The sequence below is a fragment of the Nannospalax galili genome, unplaced genomic scaffold (genome assembly GCF_000622305.1).
Source record: "Nannospalax galili isolate Female #2095 unplaced genomic scaffold, S.galili_v1.0 scaffold1157, whole genome shotgun sequence".
Lineage (NCBI taxonomy): Eukaryota > Metazoa > Chordata > Mammalia > Rodentia > Spalacidae > Nannospalax > Nannospalax galili.
Window position 1 is genome coordinate 1,548,085 of NW_008340118.1, and position 24,260 is coordinate 1,572,344.

General features: G+C 48.3%; 2 protein-coding genes across 6 annotated transcripts in view; both read left to right on the plus strand.

Moving 5' to 3' along the window:
• Pde10a (phosphodiesterase 10A) overlaps positions 1 to 8,900 on the plus strand; it is a 517,525-nt gene extending 508,625 nt beyond the window's left edge. For 3 of the 5 annotated variants that reach the window (XM_008835118.3, XM_029564532.1, XM_029564534.1), the window contains 2 exons: positions 1,065 to 1,153; positions 3,792 to 8,900. In XM_008835118.3, coding sequence (XP_008833340.1) covers positions 1,065 to 1,153; positions 3,792 to 3,909 — 207 coding nt within the window. In that variant the 3' untranslated portion in view covers positions 3,910 to 8,900. The remainder of the gene's footprint in view (positions 1 to 1,064; positions 1,154 to 3,791) is intronic. The other 2 variants (XM_029564535.1, XM_008835119.3) reach the window with 1 other exon arrangement.
• Positions 8,901 to 16,056: 7,156 nt separating this feature from the next.
• CUNH6orf118 (chromosome unknown C6orf118 homolog) lies at positions 16,057 to 22,337 on the plus strand. The gene is made up of 4 exons (XM_008835123.1): positions 16,057 to 16,092; positions 19,202 to 19,881; positions 20,496 to 20,618; positions 22,212 to 22,337. Exons 1-4 carry the CDS (start codon positions 16,068 to 16,070, stop codon positions 22,335 to 22,337), a joined length of 954 nt encoding a protein of 317 aa, XP_008833345.1. The 5' UTR covers positions 16,057 to 16,067.
• Positions 22,338 to 24,260: the final 1,923 nt, after the last annotated feature.

The following is a 24,260-nucleotide window of genomic DNA, read 5'->3' on the forward strand; positions in this document are numbered from 1 at the left end:
ATCATTTTAAAAAAGATTTAGTTTTACCAAAAAAAAATTAACTCCTTTTTGGCATGGAAGAGTTTTAAATATCTCTTTGATCAGCAAATATTTTATTTTTACCAACTATTCTAAATTCTAAATTGATTACTATGACATTATCCGTGTCATAGTAATGAAGCACCCTGTTTTCAAATAAGTAATCTTTTTCTTAGGATAGTCTAGCCCTGTGACATGTGCTGAAATTTAAAATAAGAAAATCTCTGTATGAACTATATAATTAAAGCGGAGCTCAGTGTGGTGGTTCATGCCCAATCCCAGCACTCGGGAGCCTGCTGCAGGAGGCTGGAGAGTTCCAAGCCTGCCCTGGCTGCGTGGTAAGACACCATCTCTCAAACTTATTTCCAAAAAAGTTCAAAGTAGACATGCAGGAGCATTGCTGCGGTATAAAGACCTCGGTAACTGCTGCAGCAGGAGACGGAGAGAGGAACCATGTGGAACTGCTTCTGGTCTTTTGTGCATCTCAGGGAAGTTTAAGTTTTTACAGACGTGGTTAAGCTCATATAGTGAGCTGAGGGACCTGCAGAGCTCTGCTGCCCTTGAGCCGTCTGCTGGCCAGTTCTCCTGCAGCGCCCAGTCCAGGGCAGGTACAGGTGGCTACACCATGCTGTCTATTCACAGACTTCAATCCCCCACATCTGGCCTTAATTAGACCAAGCTGAGGTGACATGACTTATTAAACCTTGTTAAAACAGCTACTAAAACTTATTTAAATGTTGCTAAATTAACCCACCACCTCAGCAGGCCTTTGAATTAGAGCTTGATGGATGTGCAGGTACAATCTTGTTTAACTTGAGCTTTTAGATGCCCGTGGGTATTAGCTTTTCTAGTATGTTTTAGACTTCTGTGTCTTCTCTCTGGGATTCATCTTAATTGTCCACCATTCAACTCTTCGGGCCCACATAAACACATTTGACATGACAAGAGCACTAACTTTACAGTTAGACTTGAGAAGCTCAAGGGTGAGAGGCATCCACAGCCACTAACGGCGATTTTGTTTTGTGTCCCTGACTTTCTTGTGGCAGCTTGGGTTCTACAATGCAGTTGCCATTCCGTGCTACACCACCCTGACCCAGATCCTCCCACCCACCGAGCCTCTGCTGAAGGCCTGCAGGTAGGTACACAGCTCCAAGTGTGAGCTTCAAAGCCAGCTCAGACCTTGCATGGAGTTTCTATCTCCATCAGACTGTGAGTGTTTTATTCACAGCTTACAGTGAACATCCAGATTTGGAACCTGTGTGTTTGCCTTGGTATCAGCTTGTCCCACTTGGGGGTCTTGGGGGTTCCCAGTTGACTGGCCCTGCCAGGGACCACATACCCCCTTTGTTTAGTTCCCATCAGAGACAAATCTCAGTGCACACCCTTTGCTCAGGCAGCCTACTCTGCAGCACTGACAGGTCAAATGGTCCTGCTAGCCCATGTCATGGGCCAGGATCAGAGGTCAGCTGTCCAGCTGAGCTAGAGGGCTGTGTGTTGAGACACAGATACGCCTCAGAGGAGATCTCATCTGTGCTTTGAGCCAGGAACCAGGAGTCTCTCTCTGAAGTCAGTGTGGCTCTTCCTGTAAGTGGCTCAGTTCTCAATCTGTGAGTGTCATGTCTGTGCTGACCAGGCCTGGGTCCTGGACCCCTGGCAGGCAGTACCCTGTAGCCTGCGATACCCAGTGTGGCCCCAGAATGCAGAAATGTACCTTCTGCTGTTACAAATCTCATAGCCACCACAGGTTTCTTGCACTGACATACATAGATGCATGTGAAGAAAGTTTACCATAAAGATACTCAGTCTCCAGAAGAGAGAAAGAGGAACCACACAGAGGACCCCCCCCGGGGGTGGGCAGGAGCACAGGGTGGTGCCCTCTGCCCAGGTGTTTGTCAGGAAAGGGGCTCAGCTTAGATCACAGCACATCCGGTAAGTGGAAGGAAAGAAGACTCGTATGACACCCGTCCTCTTAGGGAGCTTGTCCTCCGCCTGGCACCTGCTCCAGGTGCTTTCTCCCCACCCTTCCCTCACTTAGTTAAGAACAATGACACTTGTAAAGTTTCTGATTTCCTGACGAGTTCCCTGGGAACTTCTTGGAAAACAGGAGGTGACAGTACTCTGGGGGACAGTGGTTCCCAGGGCTCTTTCTCACTGCTCAGCCGTGCCCAGACTGGGCAGCTGGAAGGGACCCCACAGAAAGAAGGCAGACAATTAGCCAGAGCGTTTTAAGTGAAACCCAAACTTGACACACCCCTACTCTCTCTGCCTAATGGGCTACTTTTTGAAACACCAAACAGAACTGACAAGCCAGAACATTTTGAAGACGTGTTTTCCTGTTTGCTAGACAGCCTCTCTTCCATCCTGTCTTGGACAGTGCAGCACCCGGCCCATCTTGTCAAATTTCCATGTATGGCTAGAATCAGTGAGGAATTCTGTAATTTAACCTGCAGGGGCTAAGTCAGGATGGCTGGTGTAGACAAGAGCTGGCTTCCCAAATCTTGTACAAGTGCACACATGTTAAAAGGTAGCTGGTACATCAGTTCAAATCTAGGCCTGTACTTTAGCAATCCTAAGTAAAAGCAAAAAAACCTCCTTTCCTATCCAGTGTAGTGTGTTGTGGTGGGTGATAGAAGCCAGCAGGGCACGTGGCTGCTGTGGTCCTCAAGCCCAGGGAGGACTGCTGAGCCTCCTGACACCTACAGCCTGGCAAATGTGGTCGTCGGCTGTTTGGGCAGCTTCGGTGAGTCCCTACTTCTCTGTGCTTGCTTGGCCCACGTAACTTCCTAAAGACCATTTTTGTTTTAAAATATTCTGCATGTGTCATTGATGATCAAGGAAATATACCAAAATTACTGTTGATCTTTTGCCAATACATCAGAAAATCTCTAAGATCTGGTAAAATGATGCCTGCTGTTATGGTACAAGTTAAAGTTTTACTCTCTTAAAGTTGTATTTTAGGACTATTTGTTCTCCAAAGGTGTGTTGGCATGCTTGCTAATAAAAGAAAATTAGGGGAAGACTTTTTAAGTAGTGCCATGTATAAATTTGATGTTGTGCTTGCCAACGTCAAAATTCCCTTCTGACATTGACTTTGTATAAAAGATGGCAAGGTCTAAGGAAGGAGGTGTGAAGAGCCAGCCAGGCCTAGAGCGTGAGATGTTGGTCCCACAGTGGTTACAGTTGCAGACTTGCAAGGTCACGTGCCTGTGGTGCTGGAGATAAGGGCAAGGAGAGAGAAAGCTCAGGGCAGGAGGAGAAAGGCAGCTGCCATTGGAGGGAGGACAGCACAGTGTCTGTAGCAGGGCATGTCAGGTCAGTGCCAGGGGCCGTGTGAGATGTCTTATGGATGACAGTGTTCAGATCAAGGATGGAGGTGTGCTGAGGAAGCGTTCACTGACCTCTTTATCTCACCGCACCCCACCATGGCACCCCTGGCTTCCCCTTGTCCTGCGCAGCTCCAGCAGGGAGCCCTGGGTGCATTCCCTGCTGACCGTGTCCTTACCACTGATGGGGGAGTCAGGCCAAGGCTCCAGAATGGTTCTGTCCCTGCAGCCTAGAGCCAGTGGAACAAGGTGCCCAGAACTCTGGTGGCACTGTGGTTCATTCCTGAGGGCACCTGGCACCACCCTGCCCGGCTGCCCCATTCCAGCCACGGCCGGCATCGGAGCGGCACCATAGTAAGGCCATGCTCGGTCGGGCCGCACTGCCGATGTGCCAAGTCTTGAAAGTGAATCTGTTGGAATGTCATCTGTGACCGTGTCTTTTGTTCCCAGGGATAATCTCAGTCAGTGGGAGAAGGTGATCCGAGGGGAGGAGAGTGCATTGTGGCTCTCAGCCCCTGCGCCTGCCCAAGGGACGTCAGAGAAGCTGCCCCTGAAGGTTGATGACTGATCCCGACGGCTCGTCCTGCCCAGCAGCTGACTTCCATCTGCTTCTTTGACTTTGTTTTTTTTATTTTCAAGGGGGGACCTACACCTGATAACGGGTGCAGACCCTCCCCAGAAGGTACCATCACATGCACATGGGAAGCAGGTGACTTCCTCCCAGGCCTGTTGCACTCTCGGAGGATATGGAGCAACCTGGGCCTCCCCATGTGCAAACAGAGCTGGGCCAGCGGCTCCCCTGGCTTGTGAATGCTCTCTGCTGACGGGCCAGCACTGCACAGGCCTTGGCGGAGGTGGACAGAGACCATGTGAGGGGAGCTCAGCTGCCTCCTTCCCTGAGGGTGTGAATGGCACTACACGGTACTATGCTTCACCGTTACCAACAGTGGGACTTTGGTGGTGTGCGTTATAAATAGGATACACGTTGCTGTTGTGAATGCTCCTGTGTGATGTCCTTGTAATTAGCTTGAATTGTAGCTCACAGCCTCCGATGTGTCATGAAGGTTACAGAGTAACAAGCGAGAGCCAGGTCTCCTTCCAGAGCGTCTTGGCATTAGGCAGATTGGAGGTGTGTGCTTTCCATGTATCCAGGAACAAGTATGTGAGTCAGTTTAGCTCTGGAGGGAACCGACCTCGGTCCTTTCTGGAGGCGACACAGGGTACTTATGCCCCAGGAATCTCAGAACTACGACCTCACTTCACAGATTGAAAACACACTCTTCCTTATGGTAGCCGTGGCATCTTTACCAACCCTTTGCATAAAGAACAAAATAAAAGACATAGAAATTTTTCCAACAAACAAATCTTGTGAATGTAAAACGTGAATTTTTAAGAATGAGTCTTTTATATTTTCACTGTGTCACAGCAGAATATTAGTCACATTCAAAATGAACAATTATTCTAGAAGTCCCTTCACCACATTGCTGGGCTCTCTTCAGAGCAGATAGAGCATAGTCTGTCTCCTGGAGCCTCCCTTTGCCCAGCCAGGTCTGGCCTTGATGTGTCGGAGCCCTGGGTATGGATGGCTCTCTTACGTTACTTTCTGGTGACTAGTACTGTGCAAAGTGATTGTTTGGAAAAGCCACCAGAGGACCCCATGGGCCCCCTCCCACAGAGGTGTGAGGCTGTCACAGCTCCATGCCAGAGGTGTCTTCAGGACAGTGGCATGCAGAACGGAGATATCCGAACCCGTGCCTGGTTCTCTCTCACTTGAGCGAATGTCTCAAGAAGTCAGACCAAAGCAAGTGGCTCATTTACCAGTCTGTGGCAGGAACATTCAGTGTCGCTATAAAGTGAATTTTTGACCTATACTTCTACACCTAGTATTTGTACACATCACTGCTCACACGAGCTTGACTTTTGCAAAATCCAGTCCGTTTTTTTCCCCCTGTAACATGAGAGATAAGTGCTGTAATAGGTCTGTACACACACATACATGTGAGTGTAGACATGTCTGTGTATGATGCACATACACATACAAGAAAAAGGAGAGAGAGAAAGGAACATGTGTTCATGTAAAATAAGTTACCCGATGATCAGAATCAGAGGTTCTCCATGTTGGGACACATGTCAGTTCAGCCAGGACGTGGGTGACGTGTCACTTCTGGTGTGAGCACATTCACAGGCAGAAGGCTGAAGTGGAATTGGACACCTCCAAAAGTGGCTTGAATCCTGGAAGCTGATTAGTCACCCGTCCTACCTTGGAGACTGAGTCGCTGGAAGAGAAGCATCTTTTGAGACAGTTGTTAATTATGGGGATTTTGAAGGTACACATGGCCCCCATTGCTGGGGAGGGGGGATTATGTGAGGAGGGAGAATCTCGTGACTCCTTTAGCATTGCAAGGTTGCTGTTGTGATAAAAATGCTAAGAAACTTCTCTTAATTTGACATATCCCAGAATATCTTATTACATGACCTTTACCTTGAATAGTTTCCCAAAGGAGTCTGTTAGGGATTTATTGATTGATCAGATTCCTGTGAGACATTATCGCCATAGAAGCAGAGTTTGGATAAAGTCTCTGCTGGTGGAACCTGTTAACATTGCTTTGACCACGTATCAGACTCAATTAGGAAGTGTCCCACATGGAAGATGCTGGAATGTGGTGTACACAGTTAATAGTTTGACTTGGAATACACAGAGTCAGGAGTGCTTTTGTGTCTTGGCAAACATGTTTTGAGTTCCATCTCGTCTTTTTCTCGAAAGGTCAGTGTGAAGTCTGAGCAGACGCCTTCTATTACCAAAACCTAGAGACTTCTCACCAAGGTAAACTTTATGTTAAGCCAGATTTTACCCATCCATTGCAGACTTAGTGACTAACAGTGAATCGGATAGAATGTTTACAGACATAACATGATTTATGCCCATTTGTAATTCACAAGTTTTATGGTCACAGCAATTCATTTTCTTTCCAGACACCTGAGCACATTTTTAACTGGAAATGCTCTTGGAAGTGGAAATGCAGGGGCAGCACCAGCCTGAGGTATTGAAGTTGGGCCGTGAAGTGAAATCTGTAGACATCAGTTAGTTGTGAATGAGTAGTTGACTCTGTGAATCAGTCCGATCCGCAGGGAAAAGGGAAGGAAGTCAGACCTGCAAAGCCGCCCCTCCCTACGCTCCCCAGCTCACGTCTAAGAAGCTTGGGAGACCAGTGCGGGGAGAGGCCGGTTGAAATTCTAGACCCCGTCATCGTTCCTGTTCCTGGCTCCCCTCCAGTTTGAAGGATGTGCTGGTCACCGGCACCTGATGTGCCAAGTGACGCGACTCCACCGCAGCAAAAAACACAAATTTGAAGCTAGGTTTGCTCAGCGCAGTCTCCCCCTTTTAGCATTTACACTTTGGATTTCGCACAAGCTGGGTGCATTTTGCCTTTCCGATGTTTATTTCGCATTAGGTAGCATACGTTTCCACATACATCCTTAGGGACCTGGATTTTAATAGGTTTAGGTTGGAGTCTCACATTTTTCTGAACTCTAAATCAAGGTTTGAGCTTTAACAGGACTAAACCACTCACCATGCCTCGGCCTGTGCCTTTATTTTAAAGACTGAGCTTTTTCTCCTCCACCTATGAACTCTTCACTTTGCTTTTCTTGCCTGAGCACGTGGGGAAGTGTCTGAAGGGGCTCCTTCCTGGCCAGCCTATCCTGTCATCGCCTCCCTGCAACGTGCTGCTGGGATTCTCTTGCTCTGCAGGAACATGTGAGAACTGGCTCTGGGGAATGACAGGGCTCCGTTGGGTTTCTGCTCCATAGCATGATTTTGATTCTGAAAGTCCTCCTCTGTGTAGTTCCCACCTCTGTCTCCTCCGTGGTCTGCGGATCTTATCCGTGGTATGATTCTTTAGATTCTTTGAAGACTGGCACCCCGTCTCTTCGGCGGACTCAGTACAAGTGCCAGTCTGGCTTGACAATCGTTGTGAAATTTTAGTTAGCTGAAGCTGCTGTCAGCCATGGCTTTCCCACACGTGTCTGTGCATGGCAATTAATATTTCCACATGCAAGTATTTATTCAGGTGTCCATCTGGCTGGCTTCATGTATGCTGAGTTTGAATTAGTGATACCCAGCACATATATACATTTTGTCTTCAAAATAATAAAAAGAGCTGTATAGTTTGATGTATCTAAAGTATTTAAGCCATTTTATAGGATGATAAAAAGAGGTCAAGAGGAAGAAAAGAGGTCAGAGGTGTTCCTGTGGCCCATGAGAAGGATGGAACAAGGGAGGGCAGGAATGTCTCCTAAGAAAAACATCTAAAACCCAAAGAAACACCGCCCCAGTCACCCGGTGTTTCTCTTCCCAGCTCGGTGGTGGAGAGCAGTGTGGGGGCAACGGGCCAGATCCAGAGTTTGCCATGTAGGTCAGTTCCTACACTTCTGTGCGTGTTAATCCCCAGCCACTGTACATTTGCAGGTGTTTAAGTGGAAAGTTTTTATCCCTATTGTAAATCAAATCTCCAAAGGTATCGTTCAGTACTCCAGCTCATCCAAACACCACTGTATCTCAAGCATCGTCACCTTCATTCTGATGCGGTTGCCCCGTCCCCAGTCCACGCTGTATCCAGAATAGTGAATATAAATGAGTGTGGGCACGTTGTTTTCCACACGATCTGTCGTACGTGTACGTGCTAGATGCTCATTTACTGTGCAGACTGCAGGCAGTGAATTTTTCCGCACAGACTTTCTCTACAGTGCCCCTTCCCTGTTTAAAATCATGTGCTTGCCAGAACACTGTGAAACACTTAGCAAACTATCCAAATGCGGCATCTTCATTCTTTCCGAGAAGAGGCGACTTTCTCTTCCTGAATGTAGGAGTGAACGAGATCCTAGATCCACACCCAGCCAAGGCCCCTCCGGTCGCTGGTGACAGAACCTGCTGGAGCAGGACGCAGGTCACTTGCAAACAGCACTCCTGAGAAACTGATCCGTAGCCAATGGGTCTGTAGCCCAAGCCTTAACAGGCTTCTCCTTTGGAGGGAAAGAAAGAATTTCACATTAACAACACCCAACTTTATTATAGCTGAGGAGTTAGTATATTCCAAAAAGAAATGATTTTATATGTATGACATTAAAATATTTGTAAAATGCGCAAGTGCAATAATTTAAAGAAGTCTTAACTTTGCATTTATAAATTATAAATATTGTACATGTGTGTAATTTTTTCATGTGTTCATTTGCAGTCTTTGTATTTAAAAGCCCCTTTACTGTTCTGTTTGTAATAATACAACAGTAATCATTTATTATAACTAGACAAGGTGTAAATAAATTCATAATTCAAACAGCCAGTGTATACGCATATATGGGTGGTATATTGCAGAATCTATCTTTGTTTTACTTACATGCTTAAAGCAGCAAGAAATCTTTTGTCGATATGTAATTATACATATAAAGTATATATATATGTATGATACATGAAATATATTTAGAAATGTTCATAATTTTAATGGATCTTCTTTGGTGTGAATAATTGAATACAAAGTTTTTAAAATACCATCTCTCAAGTTTATCATTTGTCTTTCATTTGTGGGGAAGATCACAGACATTTCATAAAAGTCCATTTTAAAGCCCCTTGGGCTTCCTCTGTTGGAACACACTACCTTCTAACATTGAATACGTATGTGCACTTTGTAAGCAGAAAAGATGAAATAACATTAAATGTTGAATTTTAGATGATTGGAAAATGCTATTGGATAATTTTGGGGGAAAAGTTAAAATGATTGCTTCAAATTCTGCAGTGAGGACACTGAACTCAGTCAGTGCCCAGGTGGCTTCCCAGGGCAGGAGCCACTCCCAAAATAGTCAGCTGGAAGGTGGTCACCGAACAGCGTGAGTGGGACATGGTGGGCAGGGGTGTGTAGAGACAGAGTCGTCCAAGTTGAAACCCTGTAACACACCATGGTTCACCGTGAGAGGTACACTGGGGTTTGTCTTTGAAGCTCAGCTAAAGGAAATTACATTTTTTATTTTAAAAAATTACTGAATTTTTGTGCATTTCATATAATACATCCCTGATCTATACCCCTCCCTTCCTGTATCCCCTCAAACCAAATTTCATGCATTCTGTTATCTGTGTTAAGGCACATTGAGCCAAGTTTCTGTCCCCAAATGTCCCTTGGTATGCGTCCATCCACTGGAGCCTGGTCAACCTATCTAGGGTCAGTCCCTTAAGACCGACTCTGCCTCACACAGCAGTGATCAGCTGCCAGTGTTCCTAGGCTAAGGTTGGGCTTCTCACTGAGTTTCCAGAAACCTGCTGCACTCGGGCTTCCATTCCGACCTGCTAGCTCTGAGCTGTAGCCATAGGGCTGAAGAGCTTGTGGTTTTTGCATTCTCCCCATTTTGGTGGCCCTTAGCACACAATAGAGATTGGATTGCTGGCATCCACCAGCTGGCTCTGGGGCCCCTCCTACCTGCTGCCTCCACCGGTCAGTCATGTGGGGTCCATGCCTGTTCCGTAGACAGCCTGTGTCCTCTTGTACTAACTCTGGTCTCCATTTCTGTTTGACCAATGCATTCTTAAAGACTCTAGTGTGGTCTCGCCTCTTCTTTGAGACTTTTTCTTCTAGACACTGAAAAGCCCCACACATTTGCTGTATTGTGGGAAGTAGAGCTGTGGCACAGACCACACCGGACTGGAATACTAGAGGTGTGCATACACTGAGCAGTTACTGTGCGCCACGCACTCTTAGGTCCCAATTTCATCAGCTGAAACCTGGCAGCAGTGCTAGGAATTATACAAGCTGTTGCCGCTTCCCAAGAGGAAAAGGATGAGAGGGAAGTCCGGTGACTCACCGGAGCCAAGTGGCCTCAGACCTGGTGGGCTTCCTGGTAGGCGTTTGGGCACTGTGCTAGCCTGAGACACATGCTTCAGTCCCCATTTGTGGAGGCTGCACCTGGCTAACACAGGTAAACACAGAGGCAGGAAATCCATCCAGAGCCCATGCCAGGCCACCACCTTCCCTTCAAGGAAGGCAAGACCCCTGTTCAGCGCTGGCCTTGATGACGATGTGCTAGGGCCAAGCAGCTCAGAGAAAATGCAGCCTTCCTGCTTTTCGCTTTCAAAATGTTTGGGTATTCACAGCATGTGAAGTCTTGAGAAGAAAGCCCTGATGTCTGAGGTGATAACCTGTTTGGAATAAGATATTTATAGGGACCTTTTCTGGCCCGGCTGCTGAGGGGAGAACTGGGAGGAAAGACTGGCAGAAGGGAAGGGAATGGGGAGCCCTACAGGCTCTCACAGCCCTGCTGGCCACCCTGGTGAGAACCAGAACCAAAGTGGCCATGAACAAAGCAAAGGCAAAGCCCAGCCCACTGGGGACTCCTGTTTTCTTTCTAGCAGCTCAGTGTGTGGCTTGTTCCACAGCGGAAGTCTCTATGACAGGACCAAACTGAGCAGCGGGTATAGGAGGTAGCCAGGTGCACCTGGCTGAACTCACCTTTATGACTCCAGGGGTGGGGACCAGCTCCTGGGGACACACCTCCTTGTGATGGGAGGTCACACTGCCTTGGTGAGCACCAGGGACACAGAGGAGAACCCCGAGGATATTTTTGGGGACAGGGAGAGACCATAACTGTACAAGGCCCACACCGAGCCTCCCAGCCAAATCATCCCAATATCCTGGAGTCTCTGAGATGAGACGCTTTGACTGACTAGAGGCTGAGTGAGCTCAGGAGACAGTGAACTCAGGGGAACCTGCCTGAGTCTGAGAGCCAAACTGGGCTCCCAACACACAATGAGCCCAGGGCACAGTGAACAGCACCCTCTAGCACGGTCACATGTACATTCAGGGTGATGAAATGTGTTCTGTGCACCGGTGAGGCCTGTGCTGGGCCTCGTGTCTCCAGGTCCAATAGCCGGGAGCTTTGTTTAGCTTTGCACCTTACAGGGCTCCATTTAGGTTGGTGACTGTGCAGTAGTGGGTCACAGTGGGGACAGAGTCAGTGAGGAAGTGTCAATCAAACTGCTTGCCATGGCTCTTCACCCCTCACCAAAGGAATCACCCAAAATCCTTCTGTAAGTTACTTTTCATTCAGAAGAAAAATGCTGTACTGTATCTGTTCAGTGATACTATGTCCCACTGACCATGGATCATACAGGTCTGCCAGGTACGCTGGAATTCTCCAACAGAACTCGGGGAGAGAGGACAGGAAGGAGGGTTAGGGAGAGAGAAATTGTCTCACAATTCTCGGGGGCTGAGCGATTCTACTATTTGGTGACTCAGGAGCTGGAGGCCCAAGTTCTAGACATACATGAACAGGCCTGAGAACCAGCAGCATGGGTGGTTGGAGCTAGGTAAGCCTCTATCCCAGAACAGTGAATGGTCTGTGCATCCAGGCAGAGAGGGCTAGTTTCCACTGCTCAATCCTGGGGTATCTCTCAGGCCTCCCCTGGATTGGAGGAGCCCCATCACACCAGGAAATCCATCTGCATTAAAAGGTCTGTTATGTTAGGAAGGGGGTGTTTGTGTTGGGTGCCCCCAAAGTCATGTGATGAAATCTGATCACCAATGAGCCGGTATTTGGATGGGACTTTGTGAGGCATCGAGGAGATGGTTCATTCCTAAGAAGGCACCTGCTGGGACGGGACCTGAGTCCTTTTGGAGTAGGTCAATGGCTAGGCTGCTTGCTCTACGTCTAGGAGGAGGATTAAGGCATTTGGGAAATATATTTTTCTTATCAGTTAGCCAGTCTTTACGATTCCATTACAGCAGTCCAAACTGATCCACTACCTTTCAACCACTGGTCTTATGCAAACTGACCCCTACCAGCACACCCTAAGTACTGCTGAACCAAGTACCTGGATACCTCAAATGCAGACAGACTGAACAGATAAATTACCCAACACATCGGGGATATTGCTGTCTTCCATGGGGACGCTCTGCTCTTTGTTTCCTCTTACCAAGTTCTCCTTGGACATCTGGTCTGTGTTTGCTTTGAGTCTGGTTTGGTCTTTCATCTTCCAATGTCCCCACAAGTCCCAGCTGCCCTGTTCCCTTGCCCCATGGGTGGGCTGGGAGCTGTCACTGTCCTGCCTTTGGGCCGGCTGCCTTGCCATTGGCTCTGGTCCCCTCAGCTGTGGTATGTACCTGACACAAGCTAGGCTCAGATCTAGACACTGAGCATCCAGCCAAGAATAAAAGCGAACTTCGAATGTATTGAGGGCATGCCTGTTCCTGTGTGAAGGGTGTTGTGAGCAGGAAGCCAGTGATGTTTACTGTAGTCCATGCTGGCAACCACAGTGAGGAAAAGCAGGTTGGGTTAAGGACAGGGAGCATGGCGAGTGGTGGACAATCTCCAGAGAGAGAGCATGGTGCAGATAGCTAATCAAACTTATGTGGGGACAGGCAACAGTGTCTTAGATACAGCCCCCCAAAATAAGCAGCAAAAGAAAAAAATCAACAAATCAAACTTTACTAAAACTAAAAATCCTTATGTCTCAAAGAATACTGTAAAGTAAGTGAGGAAACAGCTCAAAGTCAGAGAAAATAGATGCGTATCACATGTGATAAAGAATGGCTCACCAAAAGGTGGAAAACCCCACTTAAAGTGGACGAAGGATTTCAATAGACGTTTCCAGTGAAGTTATGTAAGGGGCTAGTGAGCGCATGAAAAGTTGCCCAAACCATTAGTTATCAGGGAGACGCAGACCAAAGCTGTGATGTGCTGCTTACACCTGCTCAGATAACTGAAATTGAAAAAAAGCAATGAACAAGCCTTAGAGAGAGCCATAAGAAACCCTCATGAGCTGCCTGCAGGGCTGTGGACATGCAACAGCTGAACGTCCTTTGCTCCAGCTGTTATGCAGGGCTCCCAAATAAACTGCTAGTCCACCCTGAGGTACATATCCGAGATAAATTTAAAAATCCACATGAAAACGTATATAAGCTAGTTCATATGACATGACCGAAAATATCCGAATACAGAAACATTCCACGTGCCTACCAGTGCACAGATGGATGCCCAAGGGTGGCCATTTACTACAATGGAAGTCTATCCAGTCATGAAAAACAGGCCCTGATAAATTCTACAGTGTGGCCAGTCACAAAAGACCACATACCCTATGGTGCTAGTCACATGATGAATCTGGACTAGGAAAAGCCACACAGACAGAAAGGCGAGTGGTGGTTTCCAGGCTGAGGACCTGGCTGTAGATGTAAAGGATATTTTTTTCTAGACCCAATGAAAATGTCTTAAAAGACAGTGGTCACAGATGCACAACTCCATGTCACATACCACTGAACTGTGTTCTAAAAGCAAGGAGTTGATGGCAAAATGCATCTCAATAAACATATTGGGAGAACAGTGACTGGTTATACTATGCTGAACAGCAGACCCCAATCTCATCCAAAGGAATGTTGACAACTGATTACCACTAGATGAGGAACAGCTGACCCTCCTGAAACAAAGACCTCTAGATAGGCTGACTAGATTCACCAGAAGGGCAAGTAGTGGGGAATGGCTGGGGGTGCCGACAACACAGCAGACAGTAGCAGGGATATCAGAGTATAAGGGCTCTAGTGGGGGCAGGGAGGCTATGGGAGGGTGCCATCTGGGAAGTGGGTGTAAAAATAAATTAAAAAATGTATAGTGATGTTCAAAATCAAAGGGGCTGTGCCCAGTTTTCCTTGGGGAAAGGCAGGTGGAGGAAGGGTGAAGCCCTCCCCTCCTCTGGGGCTCAGACCCCAAGGGGACAAGGGGAGGTTCTCTGCAGATGACATCGCAGTGATGGGGAGAACACTTGCAACCCCCAAAGCAAGCGGATTCAGGCAGGGAGCATCAAGGGGCACGAGGAGTTCTTGGGGAGCTGGAGTTCCACAGTACTGACACCTCATGTCTGGTGTGCAGACTAATTACAAAGGGGAGACACCCTCATAACAGCATGCTGCCATAACTGCCTTGAAACTGATCTAATTTAACATCGATAATGGTAAGCAGAGCAGATGAGCGGTGAAATAATGCACAGAGTACTTAGCCTTCGATGTTCAATATTATCAACTGAGCCAGGGATCGGAAACTGCTACAATAAATGATGCAGTCCACTCAGAAAAACATGTTCTCCCTCATTGGTGGTTCTGTGTGGACAGCTTTAGTTGTCCACAACACATCTGGGAGGATGGAACCTCAATTGGGGAATTGCTTCCATTGGACTGGCCTGTGGTCATGTCTGTGGGGCATTTTCTTGATTGCTGGGTGATGTGGGAAGGCCCCGCCCACTGCGGGTGGTGCCTCCCTGGGCAGTGGTCCTGGGTTGTATAAGAAAGCAGGGGGCCAGGTAGCAAACCAGGTCCTCTGCACGACTCAGTGCTCTTAACCGCCTAGCCATCTCTCCAGCCCCGTGGGTTTGGCTTTTTTATCTGAAATCTCTCGCTCTCACCACCTCCCCACTGTCTGCCCAGAACTCAGGAAGAACAGATGCTAACAACGCTGGTTTTGGAGGTAGGGGTGTGGCTCAGCGGTGGCCCGTCTGCCTAGCCTGCCTTGGGGCCTGGGTTCCATCCCCAGCCCTGCAGAGAGCCATTGATGAAGCTTGTCCATTTGTGTACACCAAATTCTAACAGCTGAAGAGCTGTAACCAAAGTGTTTGCCTCTGTGAAGCTCACCTTTCCAACCTGGAGAAGTTCCAACGAGAACGAAGCTTCTGGGTTGGGGTTGGCTGCTGAGGTCACAGGTCACAGCCGGCCTCCTGTCCCCCCCCCGCCCCCCCCCTCCTTCTCAGGTGATGCTGAGGAGGCCCCTGGTCAGCTTTAAGGTGTGTTCCAGCACCATCTAGAGGGAAAACACCGAACAGCAGAAAATGCGTCCACACAGAGAGAGCAGTAGCAGCCTGGGCCATTCGCTTCTGAAAGGCAGGCTTCCAGAAAGATCCACGGTAGTTTTCACAGGTCAGTTTGTTGCAGAGATCATAACTGAATATGCTTCTACTTCAAGAACACTGATGGACTGGGGCAGAAAGCAATTCGGGAGCGGAGAGTTTAATTGTTTTCCTGTTATTATTGGAGTATTTTTAAGGTCTGACACTTGACCCTTGACGGTTTATCTCTAGCACAGAGAGCGTAGAATAATTGTGTTTTGTGCTGACCTAGGGATAACATGGGAAAAATTCTGTCTGGAGAAATAAATGAACAAGCCAACACTTTCCACAGGTTGGGCAGGTCCAGCTCTCGCCCTTGTCAGTGGAGGAGCCTGAAAATCAGAGCACACTCTAGTCAGCATTTACACATTCCCCTCCTTTCTGGCTGGTCTTGGGTGAGTTACTTGACTTCTGGGGTCTCAGTTTCTGATGGCTTGATTTGTGTGCAACAATACCACAACCAAGCTTTCATTTAGTGCCCACAATACCCTGTGTTAGAGCAGTTGGAGGGGCTATCCACTGCACCATCATCACGTTTATGGGGGGAGGGCATCCACAGACAAACTGTCTTTCACACCCCAGGATTTGGAAAGGAATTAGACTGTAAGGATATGTTTGCTCAATTTCAAATCACAACACAGTGTTTTGTTTGGAAAAGTAAAGCTAATGGGCAACTCCCTGGCAGAGGGAGCCTGGGAGATTCCAAGCCACCCTCTGCCTGGGCAGCAGTACCAAGCCATGGGGGAGGGGCTAGGAATGTTTACTGTTCCAAGGGCAACGGCAGGCAGCTTCAGTCAGTAGCTGGTGACAGGAGGGTTGAGATGGCTAAGGATCTGGAACCAGAGTGTAAGTGGCTCTCCTGGGCAGGTGTGTGTGTGTGTGTGTGTGTGTGTGTGTGTGTGTGTGTGTGTGTGGCTGGCTGGCTTTTAATGTTTGGTTGACACTTGATTTTGTCTGGGGAACCCACGTCTCAGAAGTGGTTTTGAGAGTGAGAACCTTTCTTGTGGCTGCAGGGAGGGTTTGTGTTGGACTCTGGAGACCTGTGGCCCTTCTCTTCAGAAGAGCTGACAGGGTTGGGCAAAGAGACAGGGTGGTGTGTGTGTGTGTGTGTGTGTGTGTGTGTGTGTATTGTGTATTATGTGGGAAGTCTGGAGGTATTCATGCCTGTGAGAGTGTGGTCTGTTAGTGGGCATATTGTATGTGGTATGCCCATACCTGTGTGGTATATATTTGTACAGTATGTGATAGTTTTAGTTTCTAGTTACTGGACAAAATGCCCCGACAAAGCAACTTAGGAGAGAAGGTTTACTTTGACCCACAGTTCCAGGTCACAGTTCACCACAGCAGGGGAGTGACAGTAGCAGAAACTCATGGCTGGTGGTCATGGGTATCACAACCAGGGACAGAGCGAAGGACACATGCATGCTCAACACACGCTCATCAGTCCAGGGTGCAGCCCAGGAAATGGGGCCTGCCTACGTTAGGGTGGGTCCTTCCACTCAGTTAACACAATTAGTACATCCATCCCAGGCATGCCCAAAGGCCAACTTAATGAGACAATTCCTCCTGAAATGGAACCTGGATTTGCCAATTCTCACTCAGTTAAAATGCATCCCGGGCAGAGTAAGGCTGTGGCTGTGAACCTGCTGGTGGCTTTGCATCTTTTCTGGACATAAACTAAAGGACAGACAGGACGGCAACACCAAAGTGCCGTTCCGATACCGATTTCCAGAGCTGGTGTGACATGCCTTTCCCTAATATTTGTTTTCATTCTTTTGATGATATGCAATGATTATCAGTTTGAAAAACTGTCCTGTTGAAATCTTATCCATCGATAAATTTTCTTTGAAGTACTAAGCTAATCGTTGAGGAAAGTCTCAGAAATGCCACTCCGGGAAGTGTTTTCCCCAGTGTTCATCGGCACTCTCTGCACAGTGGGGACATCATTTTCACACAGGGCTGTACTGGGGTGACTTGGTCACATCCCTTGGCTTTACCGGGATCTATGCTTGGTCATATCCCCGAAGGGACATAATTCTGGGCTGGACCGTTTCTTAACCTTCTTTTGCAGACCTGAGGCATCACTCCCAGGTAGGAGAAATGAGGAGTTAAAGCTTCTGCGAAGATAGCTCCATGCCCCAGGACTCAGCTGCCTCAAGCCAGAGCAGAGGCTGGGAAGCCATTGCTTGCTCAGAGAGGAAGCACAGGAAGCACGTGAGCATCCCCAGAGCCAGCTGGGGACTTCTACTTCACAGCCACAGGAAGTGGGTTCTGAGAATAAGAACAAGTCCAGAAGTGACATTCCCCCAAGGCTTCCAACACGGACATCTCAGGCCTGTGAAGCCAGATGTGAGGACCCAGCCTGCAGCTGGGGCTCTGCTGTTGAAGCCGGAGCGCTGTGGTCACTGCCTGCTGAAGCCACTGGGACTTCCTTTCCCTTTTGCCTCTACTTGTGTCGTCTTATAGATGAAAATAAAGTCCACGATTCCACGACACAGCCTGACCTTACAGGCGATGCTTTTAGACCAGGTCTGGACACGTGCTCGGGATGGCATGTGGCACAGGTCCCCTTGTTCATGCAACAAGGGGAGCCATGCAACAGCTGGGGAAGAGCTGTGCATCTGGCCCTGCCACTTGCTGGTTGGCTGGACCCAGGGGGTCTCACAAGCATCTCTGTGTCCCTTCTCTTGACGGCCCAGACAGGCTTGCCTTGATGACTTCCCGCCTTGGCAACTGATAGCCTTAGGTACATCCTACCCTGCCTAGGCTCAGGCTGTTCCTCAAGGGCTCAGTCGGGCCTGGTCCACCACCTGCAGCCAGACTCCCCATGGATATGGGGACAAGGGAAGCTTATTTATTCCCCGAGGATCCTCCCAGAAGCTGATACCATTGGCTTTGTGGACTCTACCCCTGTCATTAGGGCGACAGATCCGCACTGCACACCCCTGTCAGAAGTGTTGAGGAAGGAGAACTTTAACAGGGTAGGGACGGTTGGTGGACTATCTCCTATTTTGTGTGAGATGATTATCCCTGTTTTCAGAGGGTGAAACCCAGGTTCAGAGCAATGAGGTAACAGGTCAGCACCCACACGGTCAGGACTTGGTGAGACCCCAGGGCTCCCCACGGCTTGGTGTCCTGGATCAGGTACTCCTGATCATCCTCCCACTGAGGCATGTGGGAAGCAGTACCTGTGTGGCAGGGAGACGCATGCTGTCAACGCACCGCCAGGAAAGGAAGGAATGATGGATGCTTCAGACACCAAACACTGGGTCCACAGAACTTGACATTCTGTAGTTCAAAAACACCCTGGCAAACGCAACTTTAAGGCAGAAAGGGTTTATTCGCCTTCCAGTTCTGGGTCCATCCTATCGAGGAAGTGAAGACAACAGGAACATGGTACAGCTGGTCACATCACATCAAGGGCAGAGAAAGGAGCACACGCAGGCACGCGCTGGTGCTCAGCTCACTTTCTCTGCTCCTGACGCAGTTCAGGGCCCCAAGCCCAGGGAGTGGTGCTAGCTACAGTATACTGGGTCTTCCCATATCAATTATGGTAATCAAAGCAATCCCACACTGATGTGCTCACAAGCCAACCTGGTCTGGAAATCCCTCATTGACACTCCCTTCCCAGGTGACTCTGGATTGAGCCTAGTGAATGAACACCCCCCCCCAACCAGCATACTGGCATACTGACCTTATAGGGTGTGAGTTTCCTGTTTATAAGAGCACCTGTGTGACCCTGTCCTCAGCTAGATCTGACATGGGCACAGGTGTTTTTGACTTATAAGGTCAAGACTGGGAGCTATTTTCCTTTCCTCTCTAAAGACCCCTGCTTGGCATGAGGGACATGTCTGCCTGGCTGCTTTCCGGTGGGAGCAGAAGGGGGCTTCATGGTCAAATGGACAGGGCTGCCTTCCTGCGAAGAATTTACGGTTGTGTTTTCTCTTCTGAGCAGTTCACCCGAAGTGGAAACACTGTGAGACCCCTGGTGTGAGTACCCTGTGCAATATGAGGAAGCTCCTGGACCGTCTGCAGAAAGACCACAGAGAAGATATCTGCCTTTACACCTCAGGACACCTGAACCCCGACAAGCTCTACAGGCCCCCTGAGACCATCCTCCAGCACTGGTACAGTGCCCACAGGCCATCAGAGAAAACTGTCTCCCCATCCACTACTTCTAGAGCCAGGAGGGTGGCAGAGATGAAAGATGTTTGGGTTTATTTTACCATCAACACAGCTCTGCATCCCCGTGATGCCCAGAACACAGGGCTGTTCAGGTATTTGAACCCACGTGTGCTCACTTCTCGTGATTTGAAAGAGGATGTTGCCTCAAGGAAGTTCCTGCAGGAGGCAGAATACGAGGAAGAGGAAAGACAAAGGAAGGAGGAGCTCCGGTTGCCTGAGATAAAGGTGCTCAGGTACCCAAGGGTGGTATCTAGCCGCCAGTGTGCCAGGTCTGCCCCAGGCAGGGACACGTACGAGTACATCAGCTCCTACTTAGCTGGTGCAACAAAAGCTGACAGGTACAAGAAGTTCCTGAGCTTCCAAAAACAAGTCGTGGTGAAACAAGACCTCCTGAAACAGGATTTCACGGGGAGCAAGGTGGCCGTGCGCCACGAGAAGGCGCTGCAGGAGGTAAGGAGGCTGTGTGCCAGGCTGTCAGCATGGTTGCAGTTCACAGACCCGTGTGGGCTCAGACTCATCCTGGGGCACCTGAGTTACATGTCCAGGCAAAGCCTCCGGTGCTCACAGTACCCCACATTGAGTAGTGAAAAGGGATGTGGGGTGATGGGAAGAAGATGACATTTACCGTGGGGAAGTTGGAGGTGACTTTCCAGTGAGCAGCTTGAGAGAACTGGAGGTATCTCGGGGATAGATATCAAAGGCTGCAAGGAGAGGTGTGTGTACCTCCTGAGTGGATGAGGGAGTGATGCAGGTGTTATTGTGACCATGGGGGCTTGCTGGTGGGCCAGTGTCTGGGTGGGCTCAGAGGTGACTTCATGAACTGGGGCAGCACGTTGTAGATGGAAATGCAGGAAAGCGAAGAACCAGCTGTGTGTAAGGGGCAAATAAGCAACAAAGTCAGGCTCTCGGCAGCTGGTGGAAGGTAACCATAGTCACCCTGATTTCTCCACCCCTGCAGAGCCCAAGTATCCGGGCAGCCTTTTCCTGTTTTTGCAGGAGAAGCTGTTCTGGGAAGAAAAGGGGGATACCCTTGAGGGGGCTGACCCTGTCAATCTTTCCTCCAGGAGCTCCAGAAAATCTGCACCTGCAATCCCCAGCAGTTTAACAGGCTGCAGGTCTTCAGCAACATCTTTGAAGATATTTGCAACAGCTCCTTGGTATTTGGTGACCTCTTGAAAGAGGTTAAGGTAACAGGTGCACACACTTCTGCACAGCTGTGCTTGAGGACCTGCATACATGAGGGATCTCAGGCCTCACAGAAGTGACACAGTCTCTGTTCCCCAGAGGACGACATTAGCCACAGACTTGAGAAAAATCCGTTCACCACCATGTCAGTCATGTGGAGGAAGCACCGAGTTAACTTGCTGTGTAAACCTGTGTTTTCTCCACTAGAGATTTCTAATTATGTGTGTGGTACAGCATGGCATATAAAACTTTCATAGCTAGGCATTCATTTATGTGGATCTTTATGAGATTATGTTTGTCATGATTTCATGATGAAAGTCACCGATGGAATCTGTTTTGAAGCCAACTTACTTGAAATCTGTATTAGTTACTTTTCTATTGCTGTGATAAAATACCCAGACAACAAGCAGGATAGGAAGAAAGGCTTTATTTTGGCTTCAGCTGCCCTGGGACAGGGTCCATCATGGTGGAGAAGCGTGGCAACAGACAGGGGAGACATGGAGACAGGAAATGGGCTGATTACATTTTCATTCACACAGGAAGCAGAGAGTGAGAACAGAAGTCCAGCCAGGATATACACACTCACTGCCCACCCCCAATAACGTACTTCCCCCAGCAAGAGACCACCTCTTAAAGGTCTCAAAACCCCCTAACACCACCACCAGCTGGGCAGCAAGTGTTCAAATACATGAGCCTCTGGGGGCATTTCTCATTCAAACCATCACAAGCCTGCGCTGCACCCTAATCTCTCTAATGACGCTGCTCTCTCTAGTACCTTCATCACCTTCAGCAGGTCTCAGATCTGCCGTGCGGCGGGGGATAATTGTGAGATGTGAATCAAATACTTCATGACAGCTCTTCGACTGATCAAGAACTGATAGTTAAATATGATTCGGAGGCAATTCAGTTTTATAAATTTATAAATTGCATGCTTTACCGCATGAGAGGAACACTTTATATACCTTATTTTTAAAAATCATTTATTATTTTTGTGTGTATGAGTGTATTGCCTGCATGTGGGTGAGTGCACCTGTGTTGTGCAATGCCCAGGTCAGAAGAAGGCATTGGATTCCCCAGGAACTGGAGTCATGGACAGTTGTTCACTGCCATGTGGGTGCTGGGAATCGAACCCAGGTCCTCTGTAAGAGCAGCCAGTGCTCTTAACCACTGAGCCACCTCTCCAGCCCTATACAACTTATTTTTGAAATGATGTCAGCTGACATCCTTAACCCTTTTTGACTAATGTATGCAGAAGATCATCCTTTGGTCTGTGGAGATGGTGGCTCAGTGGGTTTGTTGTGTAAGCATGCAGACCTGAGTTTGGGTTCTCCACATGAAAGCTGGAGGCACGTTGTGACACACATCTGTAACCTCAGTGCCGTGTGGTGGGGCTGAAACAGGAAGATCCTTGGAACGTCCTTGCCAGCCAGGTTATGCAATCTATTAGCACCTGGTTCAATGAGAGACCCCACTTCAAAAACTAAGGCAGAGCGTTATAGAGGAAGGCACTCTGGCCTCCGCAGGCACTGGTGGGCACATCCCACAATCCCTTGCATCGCGGCGATACCTAACAGTCTCACTTGCTTTGTGCACAGGATGAATATGAACTCTACATGGCCACTCTTCTGGACTCCCAGCCCACAGCACAGTATGAGGTAATGGCCACCAGGAAAGGTGTGTGGAACCTGCATGTCCTGGGCTCCGTATTTCACCAGCGCTAGGGCACTCTGTCACCCTGAGATGCCCCATTTGAACCATAGCTGGTACTTTTTATTAGGGGTGAGCTTCATACCACGTTAAGGGCATCATTGGTGAAGAACTTTCCTGAATATGAACACAGCAGTGCAGACATTCCCAAACCATCGACATGCACACACACTACTGGTACTACACATGATTCGACACCAGTGAGGATCAGAAAACATTGCTCTGTTGTCATCCAGAGGGAGGGCCTCTGCGTAACAGAGCTGCGTCAGCAGTCAAGCCTCCTCCCCTAGCTGGTGAGAGCTTTCCTGGTGGTCTCCGCAGGGTCAGTGGGTCAGTGGTCAGCATGCCCTGGTCTAGTAAGGAAACAGACCACAGGAACCACGTACAGTTCCAAAAGCTCCGAGAAGCCAAACACCGCAGCTGTGAAGTTAAAACACTGTCTTCGTGACAGGAAAAGATGGTTTGTTTATATGAAAAAAAGAAATCACAGCGTGGAAGTTCAGTCCAAACTATGTCATGTAAAGCCATATGTGAGTGTTGCTGACGTTTCACGTGCTACATGAGAATGAGCTTTTGCCTCTCAGGACTGAGCAGGGCTTCCAGTTACAGGCTAACCTTGTTCCTTACTGTTTGAGGTGGAGCAGAGAAAGAGAATGTATGCCCCCATCTCAATTAAATGTTCGAATGAGGGAACTGACAGGCTTTCAAGGTTCTAGATCTTTCCTAAAATCCAGCAGCCTGTCACTCTGCCTGGACACCTCTTGTTTCATGGCCCCATGCAGTGACTAAGATTCTCTCTCACCAATTTGGAAGAAATCATTGTCCCACTGATAATGATGTATCTGTGCTCTGGAGGCCATGGTTCACCATGTTACCCTCAACCCTGTCCCCCACAAAGAAACTCTGAACCCCTCGCCATACTTTTTTCACATTTTATTTATTATTTATTTATATTTTTAAAAATAATTTATTGAGAATTTCATACAGGCATCCTGTATGTAAGTATATAAGGTGTTTTGATCAAATCCATGCCCACTCCCTCCCCTCCAGCTGCTCCGTATCTTCCCACCACTTCTTTCTGACAACTAACTTCGTGTGCTCTTTCTTCTTTTGGCTGCTCTAACATCCCCCCCCCCCCGCCGAAGAGGTAACCCAAAACTCTTTTAAGGGTTAGATAAAAGCTTCCAGATACTTTCTATATTTTTGGTCTTTGGAACGGATTATTTTGCTAAGAGGCCCAAGGACATTGTGAGTTTTAGACAACTTTTCTTTGGGGTCTTTTTTCCCTAACTGCCTAGCCAATTCCTATCTCCTGTTCTTTTCACACCATCCTCTGAAGAGGATGCAAGGTACCCAACTTGCAGATAGGGAATCGGGATGCAGACCCGATTCCTCCATGCTGAACAGGGGACGCAGGGTGAGGCAATTGGGGTGCCCCTTCAGTGGGTCTATCTAAAAGACTCCCAAATTGCATAACTCTTATCTCTAAGGGGAAAAGAAAGTCTTTGAATTGTGAGTAGGAGATGTGAAGGAGAAGTAAAGGCAAGAGTAATTAGCATTACAAGTTCTAGACAGGAAACTAGAAAAAAGAACAGGGCAAATTTCAAATGTTCATATGAGAGTCCATTGGAATTTCTTGACAAGGGCTTCCAAAAGCATCCCTCTATTGGGTTCCTCCGCATTTTTCTTTTGTCTTCCAAGGCTGGACTCTAGAGTGATGGATTCAGGATTTGCTTTCAGGTACTTTGATAGCTGTTGGAGTGGTTAGAATCAGTATCAGTTCCCTCTCAAAGGCTTCCAGATAACTGAGGGGTTGCTGAGGGATATGTATGACCCGAGGGTATGCGCACTGGAAAGCCTTTACCCAAGCATGGGTCAAGCCTTCTCTTCCTAACCTTCCTCAGATTGTATACTTTAGCCCTCCCCAAATCCAGGAG